Source organism: Alexandromys fortis, unplaced genomic scaffold (genome assembly GCF_014885135.2).
Source record: "Alexandromys fortis isolate MF-2015 unplaced genomic scaffold, M_Fortis_MF-2015_v1.1 scaffold_26, whole genome shotgun sequence".
Classification (NCBI taxonomy): Eukaryota; Metazoa; Chordata; class Mammalia; order Rodentia; family Cricetidae; genus Alexandromys; species Alexandromys fortis.
In genome coordinates, this window is record NW_026067894.1 from 12696234 (window position 1) to 12721670 (window position 25437).

The following is a 25437-nucleotide window of genomic DNA, read 5'->3' on the forward strand; positions in this document are numbered from 1 at the left end:
CTTTCGGAAAGCACTTAGGGTAGACTGTGTGCCCTGGGGTGGGAGGGGGCTTTCACCTCAAACTCTACCACGATTCTAGCAGGGACTTCTCAAGTTCACTGGAAGGAGCAGAAGAGGTTTTAGGCATTTCTTTTTGGTCTAAAGCTGCAGTACCCGGTAGGGAAGAGATTTTGGAAGGATCACTCAGTCAACGTGGCGAGAAAGCAATTAGTACCCCGTGCAGCCAGTCCCTGGAAGTCATTTCTTAACTCCGTCTAGAGTCACAGAAAACCCATTCCCCCACACTTCCCACCCTAGAGGGCAGAGCCAGTTAGTCTCAAGGGTCTGTCCTTGGTATTGACCTGCCCTGATTGAAAAGGCTCTCAAGCCCACAGATTGCCATGGAACTTGCCAGCGGTGGAGGCCACCAGTACCCTTGTCACACTCTGTTGACCCCTGGACTCCCCAGCCTCCTCCCCTTAAGCACAGCACTCTGTCACTCCCAACTTTGCAGGTCAGACATACCTGTCTACCTGTCCGTGCCTGAATTTTCCAGAGTATAATTCTTGAGTCAAAGGGAATGCTTATTCTGGCCTGTGTAAATTCTCCGACCACCTGCCCTTTAGAGAGGCTGTATCTTTGCCCCATCTTGTGTATCCTGATAAGGATGTCTTCCCTCAGGGAGGAGGCAGAAGGGCAAGGATCCCGAATGGGTAGATTCTTCTGCTTTGCGGCTGTTTACAGAGGTGTTCCCAGGGATCTCCAGTGGTCTCTGGAGGGGAGAGTTCTGTGTAGGGCCCACGGGCTTGGCTCTAAAACCTAGGGGATGGAAACTGGCCTGGAAGCATGGGGGGCTCGCAGGTACTGGGAGCACGCTGGTCTGAATGTGACCTTTGCCCCTTCAGGTCCTCCCAGGGAGACACTGAATTCCTGACTTGTCAACCTGGGGATGTGGGTCTCTGGGTCTGATGGGAGGCCCACTTGACTGAGGAATTTGGGTCTCAAGGGATAAGGAGATCTCATAGTTGATAGTGACAGACGCTCTCTCTTCCTGCAGGATGGCCGAACCTCGATTTAACAACCCCTACTTCTGGCCCCCTCCTCCCACCATGCCCAGCCAGGTAAGACTTCTGCTCCCGCTGCCCTCCAAGGTGGAGCTGCTATGCTTTGCCTGGAGTTCGGACTGTAGCTTGTGCCCAGAAGGCCCTGGAGTGCGGCCACCCATCCCAACCTGGCTCCTCTCCTTTCTGCAGCTGGACAACCTGGTCCTGATTAACAAGATCAAAGAGCAGCTGATGGCGGAGAAGATCCGGCCACCTCACTTGCCACCCACCTCAGCCTCATCCCAACAGCCACTGCTAGTGCCCCCCGCGCCCGCCGAGACCAGCCAGGCCGTCATGTCACTGCCCAAGCTGCAGCAGGTGCCAGGGTTGCACCCGCAGTCTGTGCCGCAGCCCGATGTGGCGCTGCACGCTAGGCCGGCCACCAGTACCGTCACAGGTAAGCTGAGTGGGTGGAGTCTGTGAAGTGGGCGGGGCTGTCAAGATCTGTAGAGAAATGTTGGGGCAGGATCTGGTCCAGTTGGGACTTGGTGAGGGTAGGACCTGACCAGATGAGAACAGGGTGGGTGGGATCCGGGGTTGTAGGGGAAGCTCGGCAGAGGGGCTAGTGGGTGCTAGCCACAGCCCCCAGGCTTCCTCTGACCCTGAACTGTGAGAATTCCTTCCTACAGCTGAAAGCTCACGTGGAAAGTGAGATCCACAGATATAGGAGACCAGAGGCCTTCCAATGGAGAAGAAAAGGAAAGGCTCAAGGCAGACTAGGGCGGTGGAGCAGAAGGGTGGAAGGCCCTAGCAGAGGGAGCAATGGGTAGGCGGCCAGGTTGTTCAGCTGGGGCGGACCGGTGGATTCTGATGACTTCACCAGGCCGTGACTTCACCTATGTGTGCTTAGTAACAATCCTTCCTCCCAGCAGCCTGGTGATGGGGTTTGCCAGTGCTGGGTTGAAGAGCAGACAGTGTTTGGTCCTAAATCAGCATCTTCATGCAGTCCCGCCGGCTGTCTCCGTTCAGCCGAGGGGAGAAGCCAGGCAGAAGGCACCGTGTTCCACACTCAGCAATTTGGACTTTACCCCGGGGGCACTGGGGAGCAAGCTGGTCTGGTCAGGAGGTGGAGACAGGGTTCTGGGACCAGCACGGGTGCAGGGAGAGCTTCTGGAGGAGATAGTGAGGTGGACCACGCAGTGGCTGTGGGGATGCGGAGAAGTGGGTAGATCTTAGGGTGAGAAAGAGCAGAGAGGCGTCCGTGCTGGACAGGGTGTAGAGAGTGAGGAGGAGATGCACGAGAGACTGCTGGGATGGGACTAGCTCTGTGTTACGTGTTATGTAGGTTGAGACTGGGGGTCCCTCTTCAGAGCCCCGGGACAGACTTGCTCAGGAGTCCACCGAGACCGGGCCTGCGCCCTCAGTGGCTCACCCCTGCCACCAGCCAAGTGCCTTTCTCCTGCTTCTCTTTGAGATGTCCCGACAGTTGTGGGCCCTGTGAGCCTCCCTAGGCCCCAGCTGCACTCTGCACATCTCCCGTTATTATGATTTTATTAAATTTATTTTTTCATTGTAAAAGTAATATTAAAAAAGCAATATAAGCATATTAAGGGAAATTTGGAAAAAGGAGGAACTAAGAAAAAAAAAATCGCTCATCTTCCCTAGTGCCTAACCTAACCCAGAATCATAGACACTCTTTCAGTGATTTTTTTTCCTTTTCCATATTTTTTGTTTTTTTTTTTAATATGCTGTTTGCTGTTTGTGGCAGGGCTGTGTCAATAATTTAACTTTTTTTTTTCCTATTTGCCATTCTATTCTAGACATCTTTATTGCACATTTACTGTAAAGGTAATAACATGGTCATTATGAAAATGTAGACATTTCAGAGAACCCGGAAGGAGAGGAGAACTAGCCCTAGTTCTGCTGTTGTCAGACAGTAGTCTGTTTTCTCTGTAATTTATTTTATTTATTTTATTTATTCTCTAATCACAGATGTTTTAAAAAAGGGTGATGTCACCAAGTAAAAGATTCAAATAATTTCAAAGCAGACAGAGTATGAAAATCCCCGATGACCAAAAATTCCCCTCTCTTGTTAAGGAGAACTGGGTTAGCTGGCGGTAGCATCTGGGGTCCGCCTCCACGTTGGCCCTCACGGTGTAGTGTCTGCACGTGTAGGTAGCATGTGCTTTCTGGGGTAGACGGGCTCGTGTGAGCTTGAGCAGTCCGGCACGTCTCCTGGCAGCGCAGCTCTCCTGTTTTGGTGGCCGTAGAGGCCCCATGTCCATGTCCACAGCCCCTGTTGAGGATGAGCAATTTTTATCATTGTGTGGAATCACGGTTTTGTGTGGAAAGCCCCTGCACGGAGATCTTTGTGCTCATGCGCGATTGTTTCTTTATGGTGTTTTCTAGAAGCAGAATCAATCGCCTGGGTTAAGGGTTATGAGCATTTAAATTTTAATATCTACTGCCCAGCTGCCCTCAGCGGAGGCTGCGTAAGGGCACATCCCTGCTGCCGGTGTGGCACAAACTTTTTTTTTTTTATGCGCAGATTTTGACTTGTTTAAAAATATAGAGAGATGGATATGAAAACAACTGAGTCAGATGAGAAATACTGGCATCATATTTTATCTACAAAGTCGCTATGATGGGTGCTGGTAGCCCCTTCCTTCCTTCTCACGGTGTAGTCCAGGCTGGCCTGGAACTGGCCGTGCCTGTCTCGGCCTCCCAAGTGCATGTATTACAGGCATCTGTTACACCGTCCTTACCTTCGTTTTCCAAAGAATAACTTCTCTCCTGGGCACAGTAGTTCATGTGGGAAACAGGCAAGCGGTTAGGGACTTCAAGGCCAGGCCAGCCTGGGCTACGTGAGACCCTGTCTCAAGAAGCAACAATAAGTAAATAAATAAAAACGGTCATTGGAGAATTTGCAGGGGTTTCGGGGGAGGGTTCTTTTTAAAGCCTCATTGCTGTAGAACCAGAAAACAGTTAAACCATCACTTTAAAAACTGCCCTGCCCCCACACCACATTGGTGCACAACCGGCTGGGCTGTTTGTTTTCCCTGGGCTTGCATACACAGCCTTTTGAAACAAAGATAGTGGGAAGTTCCGACCAGGAGGCTAACCACTGTTTACCCAGCCCTTCCCCGATTTGCATAATTCAGTTGTCTCTGAAATTTTGCTATTATAAATAACATGGAGGTGAATGTCTGTGTGCCTGGGACTTTTTCTGTGGGTGGAATTATCTCTAAAGTGCCTCTTGGTTTCTGTACTGCTGGGGGTCCAACCTAAGGGCTTGTGTGGTACCGGACCAGCGCTCTACCGGTGCTAGGCCTTCAGTCCCCAAACTGCTCCATGATCTAATTTAAGTCAGTCTCAGCTTATCTAAGGCATCTCACACATAGGCTAGCTCTCATTTAGGTACCCCTGAGTAATTCTTTGGAAATGGAGATAGCTCAGAAAGGCAAGAGCTGGGTGGCCTGTGTTGAACTGTTCGCCCGTGTGCGTGTCTTCCCAGGTCTGGGGCTTTCCTCTCGAACCCCCGCTGTGAGTACGTCTGAGTCAACCCCAGGCACCGGCACAGGCACCAGTACCCCATCCACACCTACCACCACCAGCCAGAGCCGCCTCATCGCCTCATCCCCCACCCTCATCTCAGGGATCACCAGCCCCCCCCTCCTGGACTCCATCAAGACAATCCAGGGCCACGGCCTCCTTGGACCCCCCAAGTCTGAACGCGGCCGCAAAAAGATCAAGGCAGAGAACCCAGGGGGTCCCCCTGTCCTTGTTGTCCCCTACCCCATCCTGGCCTCCGGTGAGACCGCAAAGGAGGGCAAGACATACAGGTGAGGGTCTCTTCATACGTGGTCTGGGTGGGGTTGCTTTGGAGATGTATGCCGAGATCTAGAAAGTGGAACCCCAGGGGATAAGGGTGGGGAGCTGAGATTCAAAGAGCGGGGTAGTGTCCCCTCAACATACCTGACCATCAGGGAAGGGGAGGGATAGCGTTTAGCCCCCTCAGAGGTGGTCCAGGGCTGATAGGAGTGCTAAGACTCCTGGTCCTTCTTGCCCCGAGAGAAGTGTCGTTAAAATGTCCAGTGACCTTTTCACAACATGCTATTGCCAGGACGGGGCCTCCAGAAGTTCTGGGGTAGTTGAGTGGAGGTGGGGAGCTAGGCACCTGTACTTGTCAAGAGGTTCCAGAAGATTCTAACACACAGCCGGGTCAGAATGACTTAGCCTGTGAGAACCACCTCGCTAGGTCCACAGGCGTGGCTGCAGGCAGGGCATTTCCTGGCTTCCCTGTGCTTGTGTGTGGCCCTGGTCCCCAGACAGCTGCAGATGTTCCCAGATGCCAGAGCTCCCTCCAGACTAGAAGGTGCCCACACTGGAACTGGCCTTTGTCTCTCCCACGCGGGCCCGTGTCCTCTGGTCTCCGCAGGTAGAATCTGCTCCATGCACAGGGTCTCTTTGCTAGGGAGGGTCTCCCTGGAGATGGACTGGAGTGGGTGGGGATCTTCCCAGGCGTGAAGCTGCCTCTTGCCCGCAGGTGTAAGGTGTGCCCGCTCACCTTTTTCACCAAGTCTGAGATGCAGATCCACTCCAAGTCGCACACAGAGGCCAAGCCCCACAAGTGCCCGCACTGCTCCAAGTCCTTTGCCAACGCCTCCTACCTGGCCCAGCACCTGCGCATCCACCTGGGCGTCAAGCCCTACCACTGCTCCTACTGTGACAAGTCTTTCCGTCAGCTCTCCCACCTCCAGCAGCACACCAGGTAGGTGCTCCCTCCAGTCCGCTGAGGCCCCTCGCTACCCCCTCCCTGCCCCCCTGAGCTCAGCACCTGCCACCTGGTGCTGGAACTGCTGCCGGGAGGGCCAGGGACTTTCAGGTGTCTGTTGCTCCCAGGGTCAAGTCCAGATTTCTCTGAGGAGCCTTTTAGCCCATGCCGATGAAACCCTTCCACTCCACCGAGCTCTGCTGTCACTACCGCACAGCCCTTCTCAAATCCAGGTCTTTGTGCTTAACAGTGTCCTTTACTTGAGACATCTGACCGCCTCCTCTGCACCCTTGGGTTCTACTTCCTCCATCATTACTGGTTCAGGCATGGCTTCTGTGAGCCATTAGGTCCTGAGCATCCAAGGGCCGTTTGTCTCCACTGGATCAGGAGTGGGCTGTCTCGTGCTTGCCTGTGTGTTTTTCTGCTTCCCTCAATATTTTGGGAGCCGTGGAAAGCAAGGGCTCTGTGTCCTGCATTTCTGCATCGCCCGTGGGTGGCAGCACATCTGAGTGTCTAGACATTTGTTAAGTGTTTGTGGACTAGATAGACCTAGTTTGAACAGAGACTATGATTCATCCATTTAACAGACACTTACTGAGCCCATGTGCCACACAGGATTCTAGGAACAAACCAGAGACACCCCTGCCTGGTGGTGCGTGTAGTCTAAGGAGACTTAATGCAGTAAGTGTGTGCAAGGGAGGGCAGACACTAGATACAGGGAGCAGATGAGTTGAAAGAAACAACGGTTTGGAAGATTGTAGTCAGTGTGTTCCGACCAGAAGTACAGCTCGCTCATTTACTAGTCTGAAGGTGAGCTTGGGTGTTAACTACTGTCAGCTGGACCAGCCTCAGCGGAAGGACTGTTTGATTGCGGCGTCTGTGACTACCAACAGCTGAGGGTTTCCTTTCCTGTAAGGAACTAAAGCTGGATAGGAAACTCCGCATTTTATTCTTAGTGCTACTTTAAACATGTCCTGTGGTGTTAGGATCAAACCTGCGGCCTTGTGTGCCGGGTGAGAGTTCTACCTCTGAGCCGTATCCTCAGCCCTAGTAAATTTTGTTGTGGTGCTTTGTTTTTGCTTTGTTTTCTGTAGCAGGGATTAAACCCAGAGCCTTGTGTGTGCCTAGCAAGTTAGCTGCCACGGAGCTACATCCCAGCCCTTTTAAAATGCCCCTTTTCCTTTGAAATAAGAACTTGTTCTATACACAGGCCAACATTGAACTTCCCAGCTCTGCCTCCCTAGTAGCTAGGATTATAGTGTGTGCCACCAGGCCTGGTAACATTTGCGTTCCCTTTGCATCCTTTATCCGCCTTTGCATCCTTTATCCGATGGTGCAAACGTTTTGCCTTCTCTGTTTCTCTGGTGTGGGAGTAATAATATGTAGGTTTACTAGCAAGAATGAAGAATAGCATGGCCCTAGGCAGGCTGTCAGCTTGATGTCCATTTTCTGTGCCTCCTCAGGCACAGTCCTGAGTGTGTGAGTGAGTGTGTTTCACTAATCTTCTGATTTTGTCATGCCTTGATTTTTTTAAAACTTTGGCTGGTCTGATGTGCATACGTATATGAGACCTGGTATTGATGAATAAGCAAAGACCTGCTGTAGCATGGGTTGTAGAATTACAGTATATGATACAAAATGCTGTCAGGAGACTCTACCAAGCCCCTGGGCCAGAATCTTAATCGCTGTGTGTATGTGAAGTTTTCCTTGTATTATCAGGCATCAGTGTACAAAGAACTACCTGATTTCGCCTCTGCTAGACTGTGTGATGGCAGGGGGTGCGTACCCCCACTTTTGGAGACGAAGTCTCAGTGTGTCAAGGCTCCTGGATTATTCTCTGGTCTTGTGTTGTTTGCACAAGTAGCAGAAGCGGGAGCTTTGAGAGTTCAAGGCTAGCCTCAGGTGCGTAGTAAATTCAAGGCCAGCCTGAGCTACACAAAATCCTGTCTCAAAGGCAGAACAAAACCGATCACAAATATAAAAAGAAGAAGAAGAAAAGGCTTTGATGCCGCAAGCTGTGGAACAGGTCCAGTCTTTTTGCCACAGCGGCCTCATTCTCACGAGGTGCTGTCCTGTCAGGCCCGTCACGCCTGATTAAATGAGAGTTGTCTTGAAATGTGACATTTCTGGCATGGTCATGGTTACAAATTTGATTTAGACAATTATATCCTGTTAGGAAGGAGAACGGATTCCTTCCGCGCCTACTTACAGAACTAACGATGGTGAAAAGGAGGGGCTCTCGCTCAAGCAGAGAGGGGTCCCCGCGGAAGCACAGCCACTCGGTGTGGGTTTGGAGATGAGGCCAGTCATATGTGTTGTTTCTGAGAGAGGTGTGATTTTACATTTTCCTTGGTAATTGGTATAGAGGGATGTGAAATTTCTGTAGCCCTCTCTCCCGTGGATCTGAAGGGTTAGATGAAGCAGGTCATCTATTTGGAGACCGATTTATTCTATTTTGTTAAATATAGCTTCCTAAATAAGGGTGGGAGACAGACCAAGTGGAAGGTGGTTCTCATGAGCCCTTCAAAAGATATTGACCCCAATGAAATGAGCTTCATTCCCCTTGATGACAAGTCCTTGTCCTCTTACCCTGTGACTGCCAGCCCACTGGGCTATACTGTCCTTATCTAGACCAAGACTCAGGCAGCGTCTGGTCTCAGGCTGGATCACATTCGAAGTCCAGGCTCCGAAGCCAGGGGACGGAGGTCTGTTCCAGGCTCTCTCAGGCTCCCTACTCCTGGTGTTCTTCAGGAGGGCGTGGGAGTTTCTGACCTGCTGTTCAGAGCAGAAGCCTTCAGGCAGATGTGAGGGGCTGAGGCCTGTTGACAGGACTGCATGGCTCTGCCCACTCCGCTGTGGGAAGCAGCAGGATCAGGAGGGAGAATAGAATCTGCTACTAAGGTCTCATGCCTGCCACTTGTTAGACTAAGGACATGATACACACACAGGCTTGGCTCACCCCCAGAGCCTTTAGTTTACCCCATACGGCTAACTGGGAAAGAGAGCTTACATCTAGAAAGACTCTGTGTGTGTGTGTGTGTGTGTATGTGTGTGTGTGTGTGTGTGTGTGTCTGCAGTTCAGGGGATCCAACCCATGACCACGGCCATACCAGGCAAACATCTACCACCAAGTCACATGCCAGCCCACAGCTCCACAGCTTGTGCATCCACAGGTGGGTGATGAAAGGATGGTAGTGTATGTATCTGGTTTATACACATGTATGGATATGTGCACCTATGAGCTGGTTTATACACATGTATGGATATGTGCACCTATGAGCTAGTTTATACACATGTATGGATATATATGCACACCCATGAGCTGGTTTATACACATGTATGGATATATATGCACACCCATGAGCTGGTTTATACACATGTATGGATATATATGCACACCCATGAGCACAGGTATGGAGAGGATATCTGGTCCTTTCCTCTGGTTGTCAGCATTTGTCTCTGGCTGAACTTGAGTCAGGCTGGCACCCCGGCAAGCCCAGCATCCTCACGTCTCTGCCCCAGGATCACGAGTGTGTGTGTCTAGCTATGTCCAGCTTTCTTGTGGATGCTGGGGATTTGTGTGGAAGAAACTAGGACAGTTTGTTATTCTGAACTAAGGGCCTAGACCCGAGAAAGGCCAGCTAGCTCGAAGTTGGCAGAGATGTATGGTGGAAGCATTAGTTAAAAATAGATACAGTCGGGACTCAGTGGTTTAGAACACTTACAGCTCTTCTGGGAGACTTGAGTGTGATCCCCACCACCCACATCAGATGGCCCACAACTGCCTGTAACTCCAGCTCGAGGGATCGAATTTCTCTGGCCTCTGTGGGCACCTGCACTGATGAACATATCCACACACAGACACACACAGACACACATACACAGATGTGTACGCACACACACACACCAAAATAAATCATCTTAAAAAGTTAATAAAAGGAAAATAGATGCATTAGCAAGAAGTCATAATGATTAAGAATTCCATTTATTCTTATTTTTCAAAAATAGACTTTATTTAAGCATATTTAAGAATGAATATGGGAGGGCTCACATATTCCTTGTAACCCCAGCTCTTGGGAGGCTGGGGCAGGAGGATTACTGAAAATTTGAGGTCAGCCTAGAGCTGCAGAGTAATATCCTGTCAAAAATAAATAAACACACAAAACGAGAGATGGTTAGGGAGGAAGAATGTGAGCAAGGAAACAAAGAAAAAAAAAATTACCTGGTCCTTGAAGGGGACGGATTTGCCAAAATAGTCCCAGACCCTGGGGATTGATTGTTTCTGAGGACGGTGGCTGCTGTTTCTGCTTCCTCCTCCTCCTCCTCCTCCTCCTCCTCCTCCTCCTCCTCCTCTTCCTCCTCCTTCTTCTTCTTCCTCTTCCTCCTCCTCTTCCTCCTCCTCCTCTTCCTCCTTTTTCTTTTCTATCTTTCTGTTTCTCTTTCTTTACCTCATTTGTGTGATTCAAGTTTGAAACGGCAGGAAACAAAAGAACATGAGGAGTCTGTCAACATATCAACAATAATTACAAGTCACAGGTCACTGGCACATATAAGTAAGCCACCATGTCTTAACCCACTGGCAAAGAGATGGGTTTCTAATGCTCCTAAGCTCTAGGACCCCAGACAACCATCAAATCGAGGAATCAACCCTATTCCATTTTTCAGAGACCATGTCCCGTCGTCCTGCCCTTTGACAACCAACCACCCAGGTCCTGTAAACAATCCAGTCTGTCTTCCCAATGTTACTGTCGTGAAGAGGGCGAATCCAAAGCAGAAGTTGTGCTGGGCACACAAAAGATGCCGAGTCAGCAAGGGGCTGTGCCAGTCCACCCTTGGAGCCGAAGAAGCTGTCCCCCAGACCACTGTTGGGATGGTCTTATTTAGTGGCTCTCAGAAGAACGTGTGTTTGAAAGGGAGGCACCTGTGAAGAGCAGGTGACTCCCAGACTGTCCCGCAAGCCCAGATTTGGGACGATCGTCTCACCAGATGATACATACCACACACTTATATGATACATACCACACACATGTATGACACACACCACACACATGTATCAGCATCGCAATCAGGACAGTCTTTACTATGGTCTGTTGACGGTGGACACAGTGCGAGCCTTATGTGACAAAGAGATACACACGCACAAGGTACCACGAGTCTGCAGGTACCAGGGTGTGAAAGCTGGGTTGGAGCTGCTTCAGGAGGAATTTGGTACAGAGGGAGACTCCGGGTCTGTCTGTTTGTAGCGGCTAATGCCAGACAGTGACACTACCTGTGTGTGTTTGCTAATGCCAGGTGCAAACTGTCTCTGGGGTTGCTTTTCTTTCCCCTGGCTGTGTGATGTGATGTACATTATAATGATAACTGCAGCTGGGAGCAGTGTCATTTGGCTTTCTTGAGTCTGATGACAATAATTACAATATTATGAACAGCTATTCAGCATCAAAGGGCTCCTGTGTGCCTGACCCACTCCTGTTTTAACACAAGGGGGGGCCAGAAGTGTTCGTGTGGGTGTACGTGTTTCATTGTGGGAGAGAATGAGAAAAGCCGCGGAGAGGGATTCCCGCTCCGCAAATATTGACTTCTACTATGTCTACCCTTGTTTTAGTTACAAAATACAAAGTGGTTAAAGCCGCCCAGTAGTACCTGAGGATGAAGTCAAGCCAGCTGGGTGTGGGGCCTCACGTCTGTAATCCCAGCACATAGAAGGCTGAGGCAGGAGGAATGCCTTGAGTTTCAGGCCAGCCTGGGCCAGAGTGAGACCCTCCTTAAAAAACAAAACAAAAAGGAGGTTGGTGAGATGGCTCAGCCGGTCAGGGTGTTTTCCACCAAGCTTCTCCCGTGGTGGAGAATCGGTCCCCTAACACTGCAACAGTATCACGTGAACAACCTTAAATGGGATCTTCATTCTCACTGTCCCTATTTCAGAGATGAGGAAGCTGGGGAGACGAGAGGTGGCAGAAGTGGGTTCAAGTATGGTACACAGTGCGGCAGCCTGGGGTCCAGATGGAAGGGAGAGGGTGTTCTGGGTCTGGGTTGCAGGGGATGTGTGGAGGGGGCAATAGGTAAGAGATCTGATTTTAAAATCCCCACATGGAACTGGGGTCATTGGGGTGGGGAGCAGGCAGGGCTCCAGTTTCAGCCAGCTTTCCTTGTGCTTGAAGAGGGGCAGCCTGGGTTCAGGCTAGGCATCCCACCTCACAGAAGTGTGAGCCAAGATGGGAAACTCTGTGAGTGGAGAGATGCTAGGGACAGGATTCTGGGGACCCTGGTGATTGGTGTGGTCTGAAATTCAGGGCTAGATACTGAGAGCTTTGTGGATGGTGGGAAAAGGCAGCCTGGTCCTTTGTTTGTTCAATGGCAGGTGGTCTCCTTGAGTCCCTTTCGGGGGGCAGCCCTGTGCTGGCTTCCTCATACAAAGACAAGTTAGTGGTGAGAGGCAGGCCTTGGCCCGGAGGGCCCCATTATGACCCCACTTTGGCAAAGCCTGTGTGTGTGGACCTGCCTATGAAAGAGTCAGCCTGAGGACAGAGGCCTTCCTTTCTGGCAGAGGGAACAGCATGGACAAAGGCTCGGAGGCTTGCGGCTGTGTGTGCTGGGGAGGGAGCGAGATACAGAAGACAGAGACAGAGGGGGGGTCTCAAAAATACCAGGGCAGAATGTCAAGGAAAGCTGGGGCAAAGTCTGTGGATTCTATCCCAGACAAACGGGGAGGTAGAGGCTGGTGGTTGCTGCGCAAGGATACCACAAGGGCAGGCCCAGGGATGATAACATAGTCGAAGTCAGGAGGCCGAGAACCCGGAAGGAAGCTGAACAGTTGGCGTAGTTGGGTGGATGGAGGCCAGAGGGTAGTTTGCTGGCCAAGAGGTTTGGTGTGTCTCTCCGGAAGAACTGAAGTCCCTAGAGGACTGTATGTTAGTCAGTCAACAAACACCTTGGGCAGGAGGCGGGTTGTATGAACCTTATTTCTGATGTCTGTGGCTAACTTTAGAGACGAGGAGCCCTCTCTGTTTGCACACTCCAGCTGTTTAGTGAGGCCTCCCTGAGCAGAGCTTGTGCCAGGCACCGGGTGGTGCCAGGGGCTAAGACCAAGGAGGTTGTGCTTTCGTGGAGAGAGCCAAGAAAAGCAGAGACCCAGCAATGACAAGTAGGGTGCCAGGGATTTGAGGGCATGAGAAACTAAGCAGACTAGCTCTTGTTGGGGGCCTATGCTGGACCACCAGGGAAAGTGAGTGGGAGTTGGGGACATGGTGGAAGGCAGCGGAGGTCTGGCAGTGGCCACACGAGGGCTTGGGGACTGGACCGGCTCTGGGGATGTGGCTGAGCTACTGCCTCACTGCGCCTGCCCTTGCAGAATCCACACAGGCGACAGACCCTACAAGTGCCCACATCCTGGCTGTGAGAAGGCTTTCACTCAGCTCTCCAACCTCCAGGTGAGTGCCGACCTGCCCCCAGTCCCCCCAGGTGCACAACGGTGTCCCCTCTTCCAGGGGGCCCAAGAAGGGGGCGGGGTGGGAGAGAGCCGCCGCCTCATGACCCCCTGCTCTGGTCTTCGCAGTCTCATCAACGCCAGCACAACAAGGACAAGCCCTACAAATGTCCCAACTGCTACAGGGCCTACTCAGACTCCGCCTCCCTCCAGATCCACCTCTCCGCCCACGCCATCAAGCACGCTAAGGCCTACTGCTGCAGCATGTGTGGGCGGGCCTACACCTCGGTGAGTCCTGCTGCCTTGCCCCAAGTTCCAGAGCTTGAGGCGGGGCTTGTGGGCCTGGGATTCTGCTCTTCTGAGTCTGGGAATGCCGAGTACTTTCCCCCTTGGGGAAGCTGCAATCCCTGCCGAAGCCACCAGAGGGCACAGTACCATAGCCAGAGCCACCCATTCTTCGGGGAAAGGTGACCAGAGATGGTTCCTGGGTGGGAAAAAGTCCTGCCTGGAAGGGCGTTGGGTAACCACGTAACTCAATTGTGTGCTCGTTTGCAGTTCTTTAACTATTCTGGCACCAGGCCCCCATAGCCAAGAGTGTCCACAGGTGTCAGTCTCCTCCTCTATCAAGTGGCTACTTACTGGCTGACCGGAGGGCCAGATAAACTTCAGGGAGCCACTGACCACAGAGCCAGGCACGGAGGAAGCAGGGAATACCATTTAGATAGGGAAGTTAGGGACCACTGATGGAGACAGGATTAAATACATGATCACACACAAAAGCTGTGGTTACTACTTCAAAGCCAAACTGCTCAGTCTTTAAGGGCAATGATTCCTTTAAAAAAAAAAATCATATCCATAATCTCCTAATCAGGGGCCCTGATGTGTAATAGCCAGACAGCATGAATGTATTCATTTGTCTCTTAAGTGCCACAATTTTGTTTACAGACTTTGTCTTTTTAAGAGTGAGACCCAAATGAGTTGCTATATTGCCCTGGTCAGTGTCTTAGGCCATAGCCTCCCTTACCCTGCTTCTTGCCATGTGTTCACTGGAGACTGACTCCTGGCTTGGCTGTTGCCAGCTGCTTCTTCTGGCGGATGTAGCACCTTGCCATCAGAGGCTCTCTCTGCCTGAGTGCCCATCTTGAGGTGGGAGGCCTGGAGTGGCAGCCAGGGCCAGGGTATGTTACCTTGTTCCCGGTCAAAGCCCAGGTCCCCTCGCCCATCTCATCATGATGCCTCAGGCAAACTCAGTAGAGCCAGTAGGGAACGGGGGGGGGAGGGGGGGTGACTGGTGTGGCTTCACCCCTAGAGGGGGTCAACTAGCTTCCTGTTTCCAGTTGGAATAAAATGTTGAGGCTGGGGCAGGAGGGGCCTCCTTGTCCCTCACTGCGTGCCCAGGGCTCTAGGTAATGCCCCTGCTTATAGAGGAGGAAACTGAGGCTTGGGAGCAGGTTGGGGGAGGTGACTTGTCCTCATGCTAACAAATGGTAGGACTCCATCCAGGTCCCTGCCTCATCGATACAGATGTGTCTGTATCTACAGATGGAGGATGTGACGTTAGGCAGAGTTGGGTCCATATCTCCCTACAGCTGCTGACAGAGTTGCAGGGATTGGGATGGGCGGGGTTAAGGGTGATCCAGCTGAGCCCCCACAGCTCAGTTGTTTGCAGCCCCAACTGGTCTGCCCTCCAGTGGCCGTTTGGGGAACCGCAGCCTCTGTTGTGACGCCTTCTGCATCTCCCATCTGCCCGCAGGAGACCTACCTGATGAAGCACATGTCCAAACACACAGTGGTGGAACACCTGGTGAGCCATCACTCACCCCAGAGGACGGAGTCCCCCGGCATCCCGGTGCGAATCTCTCTGATCTGAGCCCACCTGTGGCGCCGCCCCGCCCACTTGGCAGACGTAGACCTAGGCAGCACCCAGCCTAACTCCCGCTGGGGCCTCCAGGAACCACCAAGCTCTCTCACGACCTTCCCACCCTGCCAGAAAGCTTGGTCCGCAGAAGCCCTGCCTGGTCCGGCTCCTGGGCAGCCAGGCCAACTGCAAGATTCTGGACTGTTCTGGTGGCATCCAAAGACGATCTCAGAGCACTTTGAACCTGTCTGTTGGGTTTTTCTTTTTGTTCCCCCTCCCTCACTTGCTTCACTGTTTCTTGTTTTTAAGTTTGTCTTGGAAATAACAAAAAGGATATTTATTGGCCAGAATGTTGGTGCTGCTAAGAACGAGAAACTAAAAGGACTGGACAGACGGATACAGAGAACCAGAGGGCAGCGTGGGACCTTCTCTGGCCATTGCCTCAGGTCTCGAGGGGAGGCTCGGGCCTGGGGTTCTGGACTTCAAAGGGGACCCTCCCCCAGGTGGGAGGAAGACAGGAGACAGCTGGAGTGAGCCCTTCAGCCCCATCACCCCGCTCAAATTGCCTGAGCCTTGCCCTAGCCTTTACTGGGCAAAGGGTACGGCAGCTGCCAGGGCTGCCTGGCTTCAGGGCATGGAAACAAGAGGGGTCTGGGGAGCCGCGGGACCAAAGGGTGCAGTGACGGCTGGGTGGTATGCCCAGGGAAGTGGGTTGGGGGGGTGCCTGGTGAAACCTGGCTCTTCCCCTGCTGCCCTGAAGACCATCCCAGTCTACCTCGGTGCTGGCCAGGAAACCTATTGGCTACCTCTCCCTCCACTCCAGACTGTGGGCAGGTGGACGGGGATGGAGTGGGCCCGGAGCTAAGACCTCCTTCAGAATTCCCTCCAGAAGGGGACAGTGCCCAGGGAGGAGTTGTCTTTCTCGCTACAGAGGGGGACTCCCCAACCCAGACCCCAGGCCCTGCAGCAGGGATAGGATCCTCCAAAGGAGGTCCCAGGAGCAGACCCTGCCCCCAGACCCCGCCCCCTAGACATCCCAATCCGAAAGCCATGCGTGTCCGTGTATATAGGAACTATGTACAGAGCCCAGAGAAGCCCTTCCACATCCCCCCCCAGAGAGGAAGAAAACTAGACAAAACTCATCTATATATTCTGTATCTGGAGTCCATTTGAATATTAACTGTGTTATTTTTATACACTTTTTAAGCCTTAACTCGACATTGATTTACCAGTTTAACGTTTCCTGGGGTTTCTTTTCCACTGGGAGGGGGGGTTCTCTGCCACCCCCACCCCGACCCCTCTGTTTGACCTGCGTCGTCTGATACTCAGTATTGTAGCTTTCCGTCCGCATGTACTACCCTGTAAATACGCTGTTTCATGCTGTTAACACCCCTTGGCTTTTTTTCTATGGGACCTCCAGGCCACCATATTTAGAAATAGTTACCTTATTAAAAAAGAGAAAACGGTCTGTTGGCTTCTCAGTCTGCATCTTGGTGGCAGGGAGGCGAGGGCAGGTGGCCCTCGGAGCTTCAGGAGAGAAACTTATGTTCTATTAAAGAAGGGGGTAAGCCTAAACAAATCAAACATGGGGGAAGAACACTGAAGGGGGCGAGAGTCAAAGGGACGCACCCTCTGCTCTTTGTATCTCTGACGTGAAGAATAAACTGTACCTACACCTGGGTGGTGGCGGCGTGCAGAGTGCTTGGTGCTGTGTTGGCGCTGTGTGGGAGAGGGGCTGGGCCGCCTTTGCACCACTCTGCCCCAGGGTTGGGAAGGGAGGCCGATGGCCACTTGCTGTTGGCTTCCATGCTTTGTGCTGGAATGCTCCAGAATGCCCCGCGGAAGGGGCTGCCACCCAAGGGAAGCGTTTTGCCCAGTTGAGTGGCAGGGATGTTGAATGTCCCCAGTGGTTCTGTTCCCCCTCCCAGTTCTGGTCATTCATCACGGGAGCCCAATGTAGGAAGCTGTTCTAGTGTTGGAATGGGGCTTAAAAAATATATTCACATGTTTTCCTCCATGGAGTCAGGGTGCTGCTGTCTAGGAAGAACCAAAGGGAGATTCAAGAATGAATCCCCCCAGGCTTATCAAGGTTGATCCTGCGAAGGTATCCTTGTGGAGATGTGACTCAGCTCTGGGTCACACCAGGAAGGAAGAAATGTGTGCTAGACCCTTTGTCACCGAGACACATACCTGGGGCAGTTGCTAGGAGGAGTCATTGCTTTTGACTTACAGTTTTAGTCCATCAGAGACAGAGGGAGGAGTAGGACAAGGCATGTCTTCTATTGTTTCTGGGCCTGGGTGGGGCCAAGCATCCACGTGAAAGGTGTGGATGCGGGGTAGGGCGGGATGGGCAAACCCTCTGCCTGATGTAGCATGAGCGAGCTCCAGTTTAGCATCCAGCCGTGTGCCCGGAGAGCACAGGGTTCTGTTTTCACAGTCCTGTGCCCATGCTGGTCTTCCACACTCCCTGCAGACCTTCCCATGAACTCTGTCCACAGCCTTCTAGGCTTCGCCGAAGCTTCCGCTAACATTTCCAAACTCTTCCACCAACCCGTTCCAAAGGTTTCAGATAGTCACCGCAGCGACCAAGTTCTCGGGCAGAAATGGTTTTGTGTTGCAGACTCTTCATCCTGTGTGTGACCTGTGCCAGGAGGCTTAAAGGAGGCGAGACTTGCTTGGGCCGACGGTTTCTGTCTGTGGCACAGCCCGTGGCTGGCTGGTTCCATTGTTTCTGGGCCTGTCGGGGGTGGAACGTCCCCGTGGAAGGGCGTGGAAGAGCACAGTTGCTCACCTCACAGTAAGACAGAAAGGTGTGAGAGCTACCATGCCCTTCAAAGGGCTCTTGAGGACCTGTTTTCTCCCACCAGGCTCCCCCTAAATATCATCACATTATGAGTCTGTGAATGGATGAACCCATTGCCTGTGTCAGCGCCTTCAAGAGACAGTCCAGTGCGTCTCAGGAGTTGGCTCCACCCTGAGAACCAAGCTTTTTGGGGCGCACTTCATATTGATATGATGTCAGTGTTTTACCGTTGAACCGAGAGTGGATGTGGGCTCACACAGAGCCACCGGGTTTTTGGTAACCTTTCAGGCCTCTGGTCTTTCTCTAATGTTTACCTTCGTGTTCTGCTATGCTAGAAGGAGCTGGGCTCTGGCAGCCGTATCTGGGCCCGGCTCTGCAGCCGTATCTGTGCACGTTCCCCCACTGTCCACGTTATCCACAGCTGATTGGCCAGAGGTGACCACCTGCTCAGTGACTCAGTAAGTACACACACACACACACACACACACAGTCAGTGGTGCGGTGGCTGCCCTGACTCATAAGAACAGATGGTCAGATGGTGTACACCTCTTCCGTTTACACATTCAGGGTGTTGGTGGCCTGTTATCAACCACGACATGTTTGTTCCTGTGTCCACCAGTGTGGAGGTTGAAGGCTAACCCTGAGTGCATTCTTCAGGCTCTGTCCACTTTCGTGATCTTGTTTCCTTGAGTCAGACTCTCTCCCTTCCCCGAGGCTCACTGGCGAGACTGGCTGGCCAGAAGCACAGGAATCTGCCAGTCTTTGCCTCCACAGCGCTGGAATTACTGCAGTCCACCACACTCGAATTTTTTATATGTGTTCTTTGGATCAAACTCGGGTCCTCATGCTTGCGCAGGAAGCCCCTGACTGGCTGAGCCATCTCCTGTCTTCTTGAAGAGCCAACGACTAAGTATTTAGCAGCAAGTCATCGTATGGTGCTGCCTCTCCAGTCAGCGTCTCCATTGTAGCAGGAAGAAGTTAGTTAGGGAATGACGGTCAACTGCACTGGAAGACCCTAGAGACTGGGGTGGCTGTTTGCGGCCAGACTCACACGGAAGACAAAGGAGGCAGAGAAGGTAGAAATGGCCAGAGACTAGAGCAGTGGTCACCTCAGTTCCTGAGACTGCCGTATTTCATTTCCCGTTTGTTCTGGCCTTCAGGAATTTAAGGTGCTGGTGGTGAGACGAGTTATGTACTTGTGCCTCACTGCATCTGTGTCGAATGAGATCGGTAATGGCAACCACTTGGTCGGTTGGATGTAAGGCGAAGTCAACCAGCATGTGTGAAATGCTTGACCCTGTACCTGGCATGTAGCATCAGTACCCCTACATGTCAGTCTGGGCCTTGCTAGCATCTGACCTGGACCCCCTGGTCCCTAGATAGCTGGAGCTGTCTGGGAGTTTCTGGGCAGCATCTGTACAGCTGTGTGGGGTACCTGAGCCACACCCAGATTTTGCCTGCAGTGCTGATGCTCAAAGAACCAAGATTCTGATTTTTGTCTCCTCCCTGGAAATGTGTAGGCAAGTCCTGTAGACCCAAGGACAGTGGTGGCAACCGTGGAAATCTCTGTAGAAGTGAGGTTTTTCTTCCTTCCTGTTTCCAAGAAGGTATCATCCTATTCCACCCTGCATCTCTTGAGTCCTCTCCTTGCTCCTCAGAGAGTCTCCCTCAGCAGCACATGGCCACCCAGAGTATGGGTCTTGGAAATCCTCTCTCATGCCCCTTCCTCCCCGTATAACCTGGAATCCTCGGTTCTTGGGAGAACCCCTCACACTCCATGACCTTGCTTGCAGTGGGGACAGGCAGAGAGAGGGCATGATGTCTTCTGAAGTTCATGGCACCCCACACACTGCAAGGAAGACTCCTGGCTTCCTCACGTTTCCTGTGAACAAACTAATATCCAGCACAGATAGGCAAACTGTCTACATCACACAGAGTTCATACAAGGGAAGGTTCACATGACATCCCTGGCTCATGACTCTCCAGTGGGGCTGAGCTTGTTAGAACTGATGGGTGTCGCAGAGCAAGGTGGAGGGCGACCATTGTCCCACGAGCAGAAGGACTGTGCCAGCTCGTAGCCAGCACCCACCTGCCTTTAGCCACACTTGGACCATTCAGTCTCTCTTTTGGAGTCCAAGGGGCTTGGTGTGTTTATTCACCTGGTGCAGGTGGAAGACCCTGGGAAACAGGAAGGATGGATTGCTCGATACTGGAATCAATACTAGAATGGGCTTGTAAGCAGTATTAGATTGTAAAACATAATCAGGGTTGGCTAGACAAACAGCTAGAATGACTGTCCTATGTGAGAGCAATGAAGGCTGTTAAATGCAAAGCCAGGAGGTTGGGCAAGTAGCTCAGTCAGTAAATTACCTTCCACGAGTTTGTGTGAGTGCGTGTGTGTGTGTGCTTGCGTGTATGCACACACACACACACACGCACGCACGCACGCACATAAGGAGACCAGAGATTGCATTGGGTGTCTTCCTCCACTGCTTCTCAGTTTTTGAGAAAGTGTCTCTCATTGATTCAACCGGGGTCATCCTGTCTCTGTTCTCCCATGACAAGCATGTGCCAATATGCCTGCTGTGACACGTGTCCCTAGGATCCAAACTCAGGCGTTCATGCCTGCATTGAATTGACATTGAATTGACTGAGCTATCTCCCAGCACCCTGTGTCCTTCTTACAGAGAATGAAGCGGTAGTGCAGGCATGGATGAGAAAAGTCAGCCGCAGTAGAAAATACTACAAGGGTCACTTTGAAATTGCTTGTTTATTATAGCATCCCTCAAATATGCACAAGCTATGGTGCGGATGGGGGAGACACCATGGCAGAGCCCCTGACGGGAACGCCTGCTGTGTTTTTTTAGCGGCTCCTTCCTAAAGGGCTGGACTGGTCCAGAGAGACTAACCTCACTCTCCTGCTGCTGACGTGCCAAGAACTCGAACACATCCTGTGTCTGGACAGTCTTGGCTCCTCCTTGTGCCCTGATCTCTTACTCACCTCAAAAGATGCATTCAGTAAGGTCAGAGGTGAAAGGGGCAGGGGGAAGGGGACGCATCCCGTCCTGGGGCCCAGGGTAGTGAATGTCAAAAATCTCTTAAAATTACTGCCAGTGTTAATGATAAGATCTTTGAGCCCTTATCATACCCAGCATTCCCTCTGACATCCACTGTCCTGTAAATAAGCAAAGTCATAGGGGAGGGGGCAACTTGACTCCCCCCTTAGCAGATGTCGGAGCCTCTCTCGCGGCTCAAGCAAAGGGCTGGCCGTTGGACAAACAGCCATCCAGAGTGCCCTCATGCCCGCAGCAGCCGTCTCGCACAGCCCACGGACACCTTGAGAAGGCCACACAACAGTCACAGCTGGTGACTGGCTCCCGAAGGCACAGCCTTTACCATGGTTATCTGAAACAGACTTTTTGCCGTCAAAGCCTTTATGAACTCTAGAAGACTCTGTAACCACGCAGAGAGGCGGTCTAACAGAAGGGGCTGTGAGTATCGTGGAGAAGTAAGACTGGGTTTTATGGCTATAGAATCAGATGTTCAGCGGCTCTTAGTGCGCCAGTAGGGGTGGGGGTAGGGAAGATGGATCAGGCTCTCCCCTGCTACTTCCCTGACATTGCACTGTCTATAAAAGGCTTCTCGTGAATGGTCTTGCCAGCGTTTAAGGGTGAGGGCTGATCTCGTAACACGAAGAACACGTTAGCATAGGGACAGCTTAGCAGTGGCAAAGGAAGAGACAGCAGGAGTTGGCCGAGGGGTCAGCAGGCCAAGCGACACCAGTGACAACTGCTCAGGAGTTGAAGGGGAAGTGCTCACTGGGTCAGCCAGGCCAGCTGCCAGCTGCGGAAGCAGAAGCCAGCAGCCTGCTTTAAGGTGAAGGAAGAGGCAGTTGAACAAGAGGGACAGCAGAGGCCGAGAGGAAGAAGAGCTGAGGCCCAAGAGTGGAGACACGGCAGGCTCTGGTCACAGGAATGGCTCTAGATAGCGGTCAAGCCTCAGATAGTGACGGCTCAGTGGCTGACACACAAGTCACTGGCAAGGTCTGGGGACCCTGATACCTAAGCCCACTCAGAGGCTGTAACTGAGACAGGCCTTGACCCCAAGGCCTAGGAAAAAAGGTGTTTTTGTTTGTTTGTTTGCTTGCTTTTTTGAGACAGGTTTCTCTGTATAGTAGTCCTAGAACTCACTTTGTAGACCAGGTTGGCCTTGAACTCACTGAGATCCACCTGCCTCTGCCTTCCAGCTGCTGGGATGTAAATGGAGATTGCACTTCCGTGTCCTGGCCACCCAGGCCTGGATAATTACAGAAAAACTATATTAATTACAACACTGTTTGACCAAAGACTCAGGTGTATTCCTAGCTAGCTCTCACATGTCAAATTAACCCATTTCTATTATTGTATATCTTACCGCCAGACTCCTGGTTTGTTACCTCATATCTTGCTTCTTGGGCGGCTACCACTGCATCTGCCTGACTCCACCTTCTTTCTCCCTGTATTCAGTTTAGTTTTCCCGCCTAGCTATATTCTACCCTGCCATAGGCCAAAACAGCTTCTTTATTAACCAATGCTAATAAAACATATTCATAGTATACAGAGGGGAATCCCACACCACTGGAATTAAAAGCGTACACTGCTGCCGCCCGGTCCTAGGCAAAAGGTTTAACACTAGGAAGCGCCTCGCGCCTCCTGCCTCCCGCCTCCTTATTACTGTGGCTGCTGCTGACAAACACCTGGGATACAAGAGCTGCCAAAGTAGATTCTGGGGGGAAGAGCTTCCTCTTGCTTTTCCGTAATTTGTATCTGGTTAAAGCAAAGGGAGTCGCCCAGCCGGCCAGCTGTAGGTAACAAGGTCTCTAGGCCCCAGGAACAGGAACCTCTTTTCAAGACCTCTGAGTTCCAAAGTCCCCCTTTCAGAGGCTCTAACTGGCTTCATGGTCTTGAAAGATGCTGCCGCACCGGCCTGCCAGGGGAACGCGCTAGTTTCGCACCAGTGCATACTCCTTGGGCTCCCAGAGCAGGCGAGGGGTGTGGATCTCTGTCCTCCAGCCAATTTGCAGATCCCAGCAGAACTCGGGCGACAGCACCTTGGTGGGCTTGTACAGCCAGAAGAACTTGTTGAGGTGGCTCTCGTCGTGCCAGATCGCCTCGACGCCACGCTCACTGTCCAGCTGCTGGCCAAGCGCACAGTGAGCCGTCAGCTTGCGCAGTGCCGCCACACTGCCCCCGAACAAGGCCGCGTGGTAGTAGAAGTCGCCCTCGCCAAACGACAGGGCAGCCGCGGATCGCTTGTCCCGCTCATAGGGCAGCAGCCACCGCGGCCAGTGGTAGTGCCAGGCGTGCAGCTGCGCCACCAGATCGGCCAGTGTCTCGGGCCCGAAGTTACTGGTGAAGTGTTGGTCAACGTCCAGGCAGAAAACATAGTCAGCCTCTTGCCCCAGCTGCCCTCCCAGCGCCTCGTGTAGCGTGCGCATGCGCGCCATGGACACATCCTGCCAGCGGTTCTCTTGTGGCACACGTTCCACCCGCAACAGGCGACCCTGGCCCAGCGTCATATAGGGCACTGCTTCCGGGCGATCAGTGAACACGTAGTACACCACGCTCTGACCCACCATGAAGTGCTGTTCTGCAGAGTCCAGGAAGTGTTCCAGGTACTTCTCCAGGTACCTGCCAGGCGGTCAGGCCAGGGTCAGTCCCGCCGTGCCCACACCCGGCCCTGCAATCCCAAATCTCCAGCCTTGAGATGGTGAACTAAAAGGTACTGAAAGCTGTCTACCACTTCCACCTGGAAGAGATGTGTCGCCCTGCCCTGTTCCCTTAAACTATGGCCTCTGTCTGACTCCTCTGAGCCAAGAGGAGACTGGCCCACTCTTGGAGGGCAGGAGGTGCTTGCAGTACTCTGAGCCGGGACTAGTCTGCCACTCTCCTGCTCCTTCCACCCTCGTGGCTTTCTTTACTTAGCCTGGAGTCATTCCGTTGTAAATTCCTGAGCTCCACACCCTTCTCCCTCCACCAGACTTCCCTGGCAAAGCCCCAGTACATCCATGCTGTGTCACCTACACCGAGCACCTTCCTTTAGCCATGTGCTAGCTCCCCTTCTCCTTGTTAGCCTATAAAGGTCTTTTATGCCCTCACTACAAAGCCAGTGTCTCCATCTGTGCCAGACCTACTACCCTACCCCAGGCTTTTTTCCTTTTTAGAAGTAGTTCTGAGCCCCCGAGAATGCGAGCCATTGGATGAAGCCTGTGGCTGCAGTAGGAGTTTCTATGGCTCCCTGTCTGTGGACACATCCTCCTGTTCACCACCTAGAGGGACGGTCCCCTCCCGTCCCTCTGTGTCTTACCTGCCTACAGCAAAGACAGTCAGTCCAATGGTGAGGTTCTGCCGTCTTGCCTCTTGTTCGGCTACCTGTGGGTCGAAGGTACCATCCCAAATGATCGGTGCTGCCCAAGAGGTACAGGTCAGGACTTCAGGCCGGGCCCTGGTCACGGAGCAGGAGGAGTTAGGAAAGACAGTTCTGCTCACTGCTTGATCCTTGCCCATTGCTGGGCACTCGAGACCCACAGACCTGTCCCCTACGAAACCCTAGTTTAGAACCAACCAAACACAGACTGGCTGATGTGTGACCTGATGGCACCATCCCTGGCTTCCCAAAGACGGAACGCCTGGGTGTGGGTGAGAAGAGAGTGGAGACCTGGGGCAGACCTGTGTAGCTTGCGGACATTCTTGGTGGGAGAATGGTGACGGCTTACCAGTGTCGCAGGACACCTGTGAAGTTGTCCCTCAGCAGAGGCATTGTGGCCCTAGGGCAGATGCCCATGGGGATGAAGACTTCTAAGGACCTGTAGGCGCCATAAACAGGAGGGGACATTTGGCATGTTGTTTGGTAGGAGAGTCCATAGGAAATTTGCGTAGGCTAAGCCAGCTACCACCTTCCTTCCCTCCAGGAGGCCCTTGGAAAGATCATTTTAACCCTGGCCTTGGGGGAGTACCTGAGACTACCGAGCCTGTATAGGTACAGGCCTAAGAAGCCAAATGCAGTCAGGAGGAGCTGCCACAGGAGTCTCTTCTTGGCCCTGGGGTGAGAGGAGTTGGGGGAGGACTTCAGTGACATCCTTCCACAGGAGAAACCATTGCCTGATTTCCCTGCTCCGTTTGGTTTCTGAGCAGGAACCTATTAGTATTCTAGTCACACAGGAAGGCCTGGCACAAACCCTTCTGCAGTTCTGCGTGGAGGTGACAAATGGCATCAGTGTCTCCCGCATCCTTCCAGGGATGGTCTGTGAGAGGAGGCCCACACAGGCATTGCAGCAAGAGCCCCTTCTTCCTCTGATGTCCCCACAGATGGCAGCACAGGGGACAATCTGTCCTACACCCTGCAGGTTTTGCTGACTATGGTATTTTTCCGATAATATACAACACATATTATACCTCGGAGTTTAAAGACTTACTGTGCTGGGGATCAAACCCAGGGCCTCACACCTTAGGCAGCTTACAACCACTGAGGCTACACGCCTCCCCCCCCCCCCCCCCCCCCCCCCCCCCCCCCCCC

At 52.4% G+C, this 25437-nt stretch overlaps 2 protein-coding genes across 3 annotated transcripts in view; one reads left to right on the forward strand and one right to left on the reverse strand.

Moving 5' to 3' along the window:
* Nucleotides 1–16760, forward strand: part of Znf362 (zinc finger protein 362) — a 31507-nt gene extending 14747 nt beyond the window's left edge. For both annotated transcript variants that reach the window (XM_050153480.1, XM_050153488.1), the window contains 7 exons: nucleotides 1037–1100; nucleotides 1233–1479; nucleotides 4537–4864; nucleotides 5569–5793; nucleotides 13148–13226; nucleotides 13352–13510; nucleotides 14976–16760. In XM_050153480.1, the coding sequence (XP_050009437.1) occupies nucleotides 1037–1100; nucleotides 1233–1479; nucleotides 4537–4864; nucleotides 5569–5793; nucleotides 13148–13226; nucleotides 13352–13510; nucleotides 14976–15092 (1219 nt within the window). In that variant the 3' untranslated portion in view covers nucleotides 15093–16760. The remainder of the gene's footprint in view (nucleotides 1–1036; nucleotides 1101–1232; nucleotides 1480–4536; nucleotides 4865–5568; nucleotides 5794–13147; nucleotides 13227–13351; nucleotides 13511–14975) is intronic.
* A 4374-nt stretch (nucleotides 16761–21134) lies between these two features.
* The window catches only part of A3galt2 (alpha 1,3-galactosyltransferase 2), a 10463-nt gene continuing 6160 nt past the window's right edge, over nucleotides 21135–25437 (reverse strand). The window contains exons 2-5 of the mRNA XM_050152776.1: nucleotides 24878–24961; nucleotides 24638–24727; nucleotides 24229–24366; nucleotides 21135–23552 (exon numbers count right to left, since the gene is read on the reverse strand). Of these exons, the coding sequence (XP_050008733.1) occupies nucleotides 22865–23552; nucleotides 24229–24366; nucleotides 24638–24727; nucleotides 24878–24961 (1000 nt within the window). The 3' untranslated portion in view covers nucleotides 21135–22864. The remainder of the gene's footprint in view (nucleotides 23553–24228; nucleotides 24367–24637; nucleotides 24728–24877; nucleotides 24962–25437) is intronic.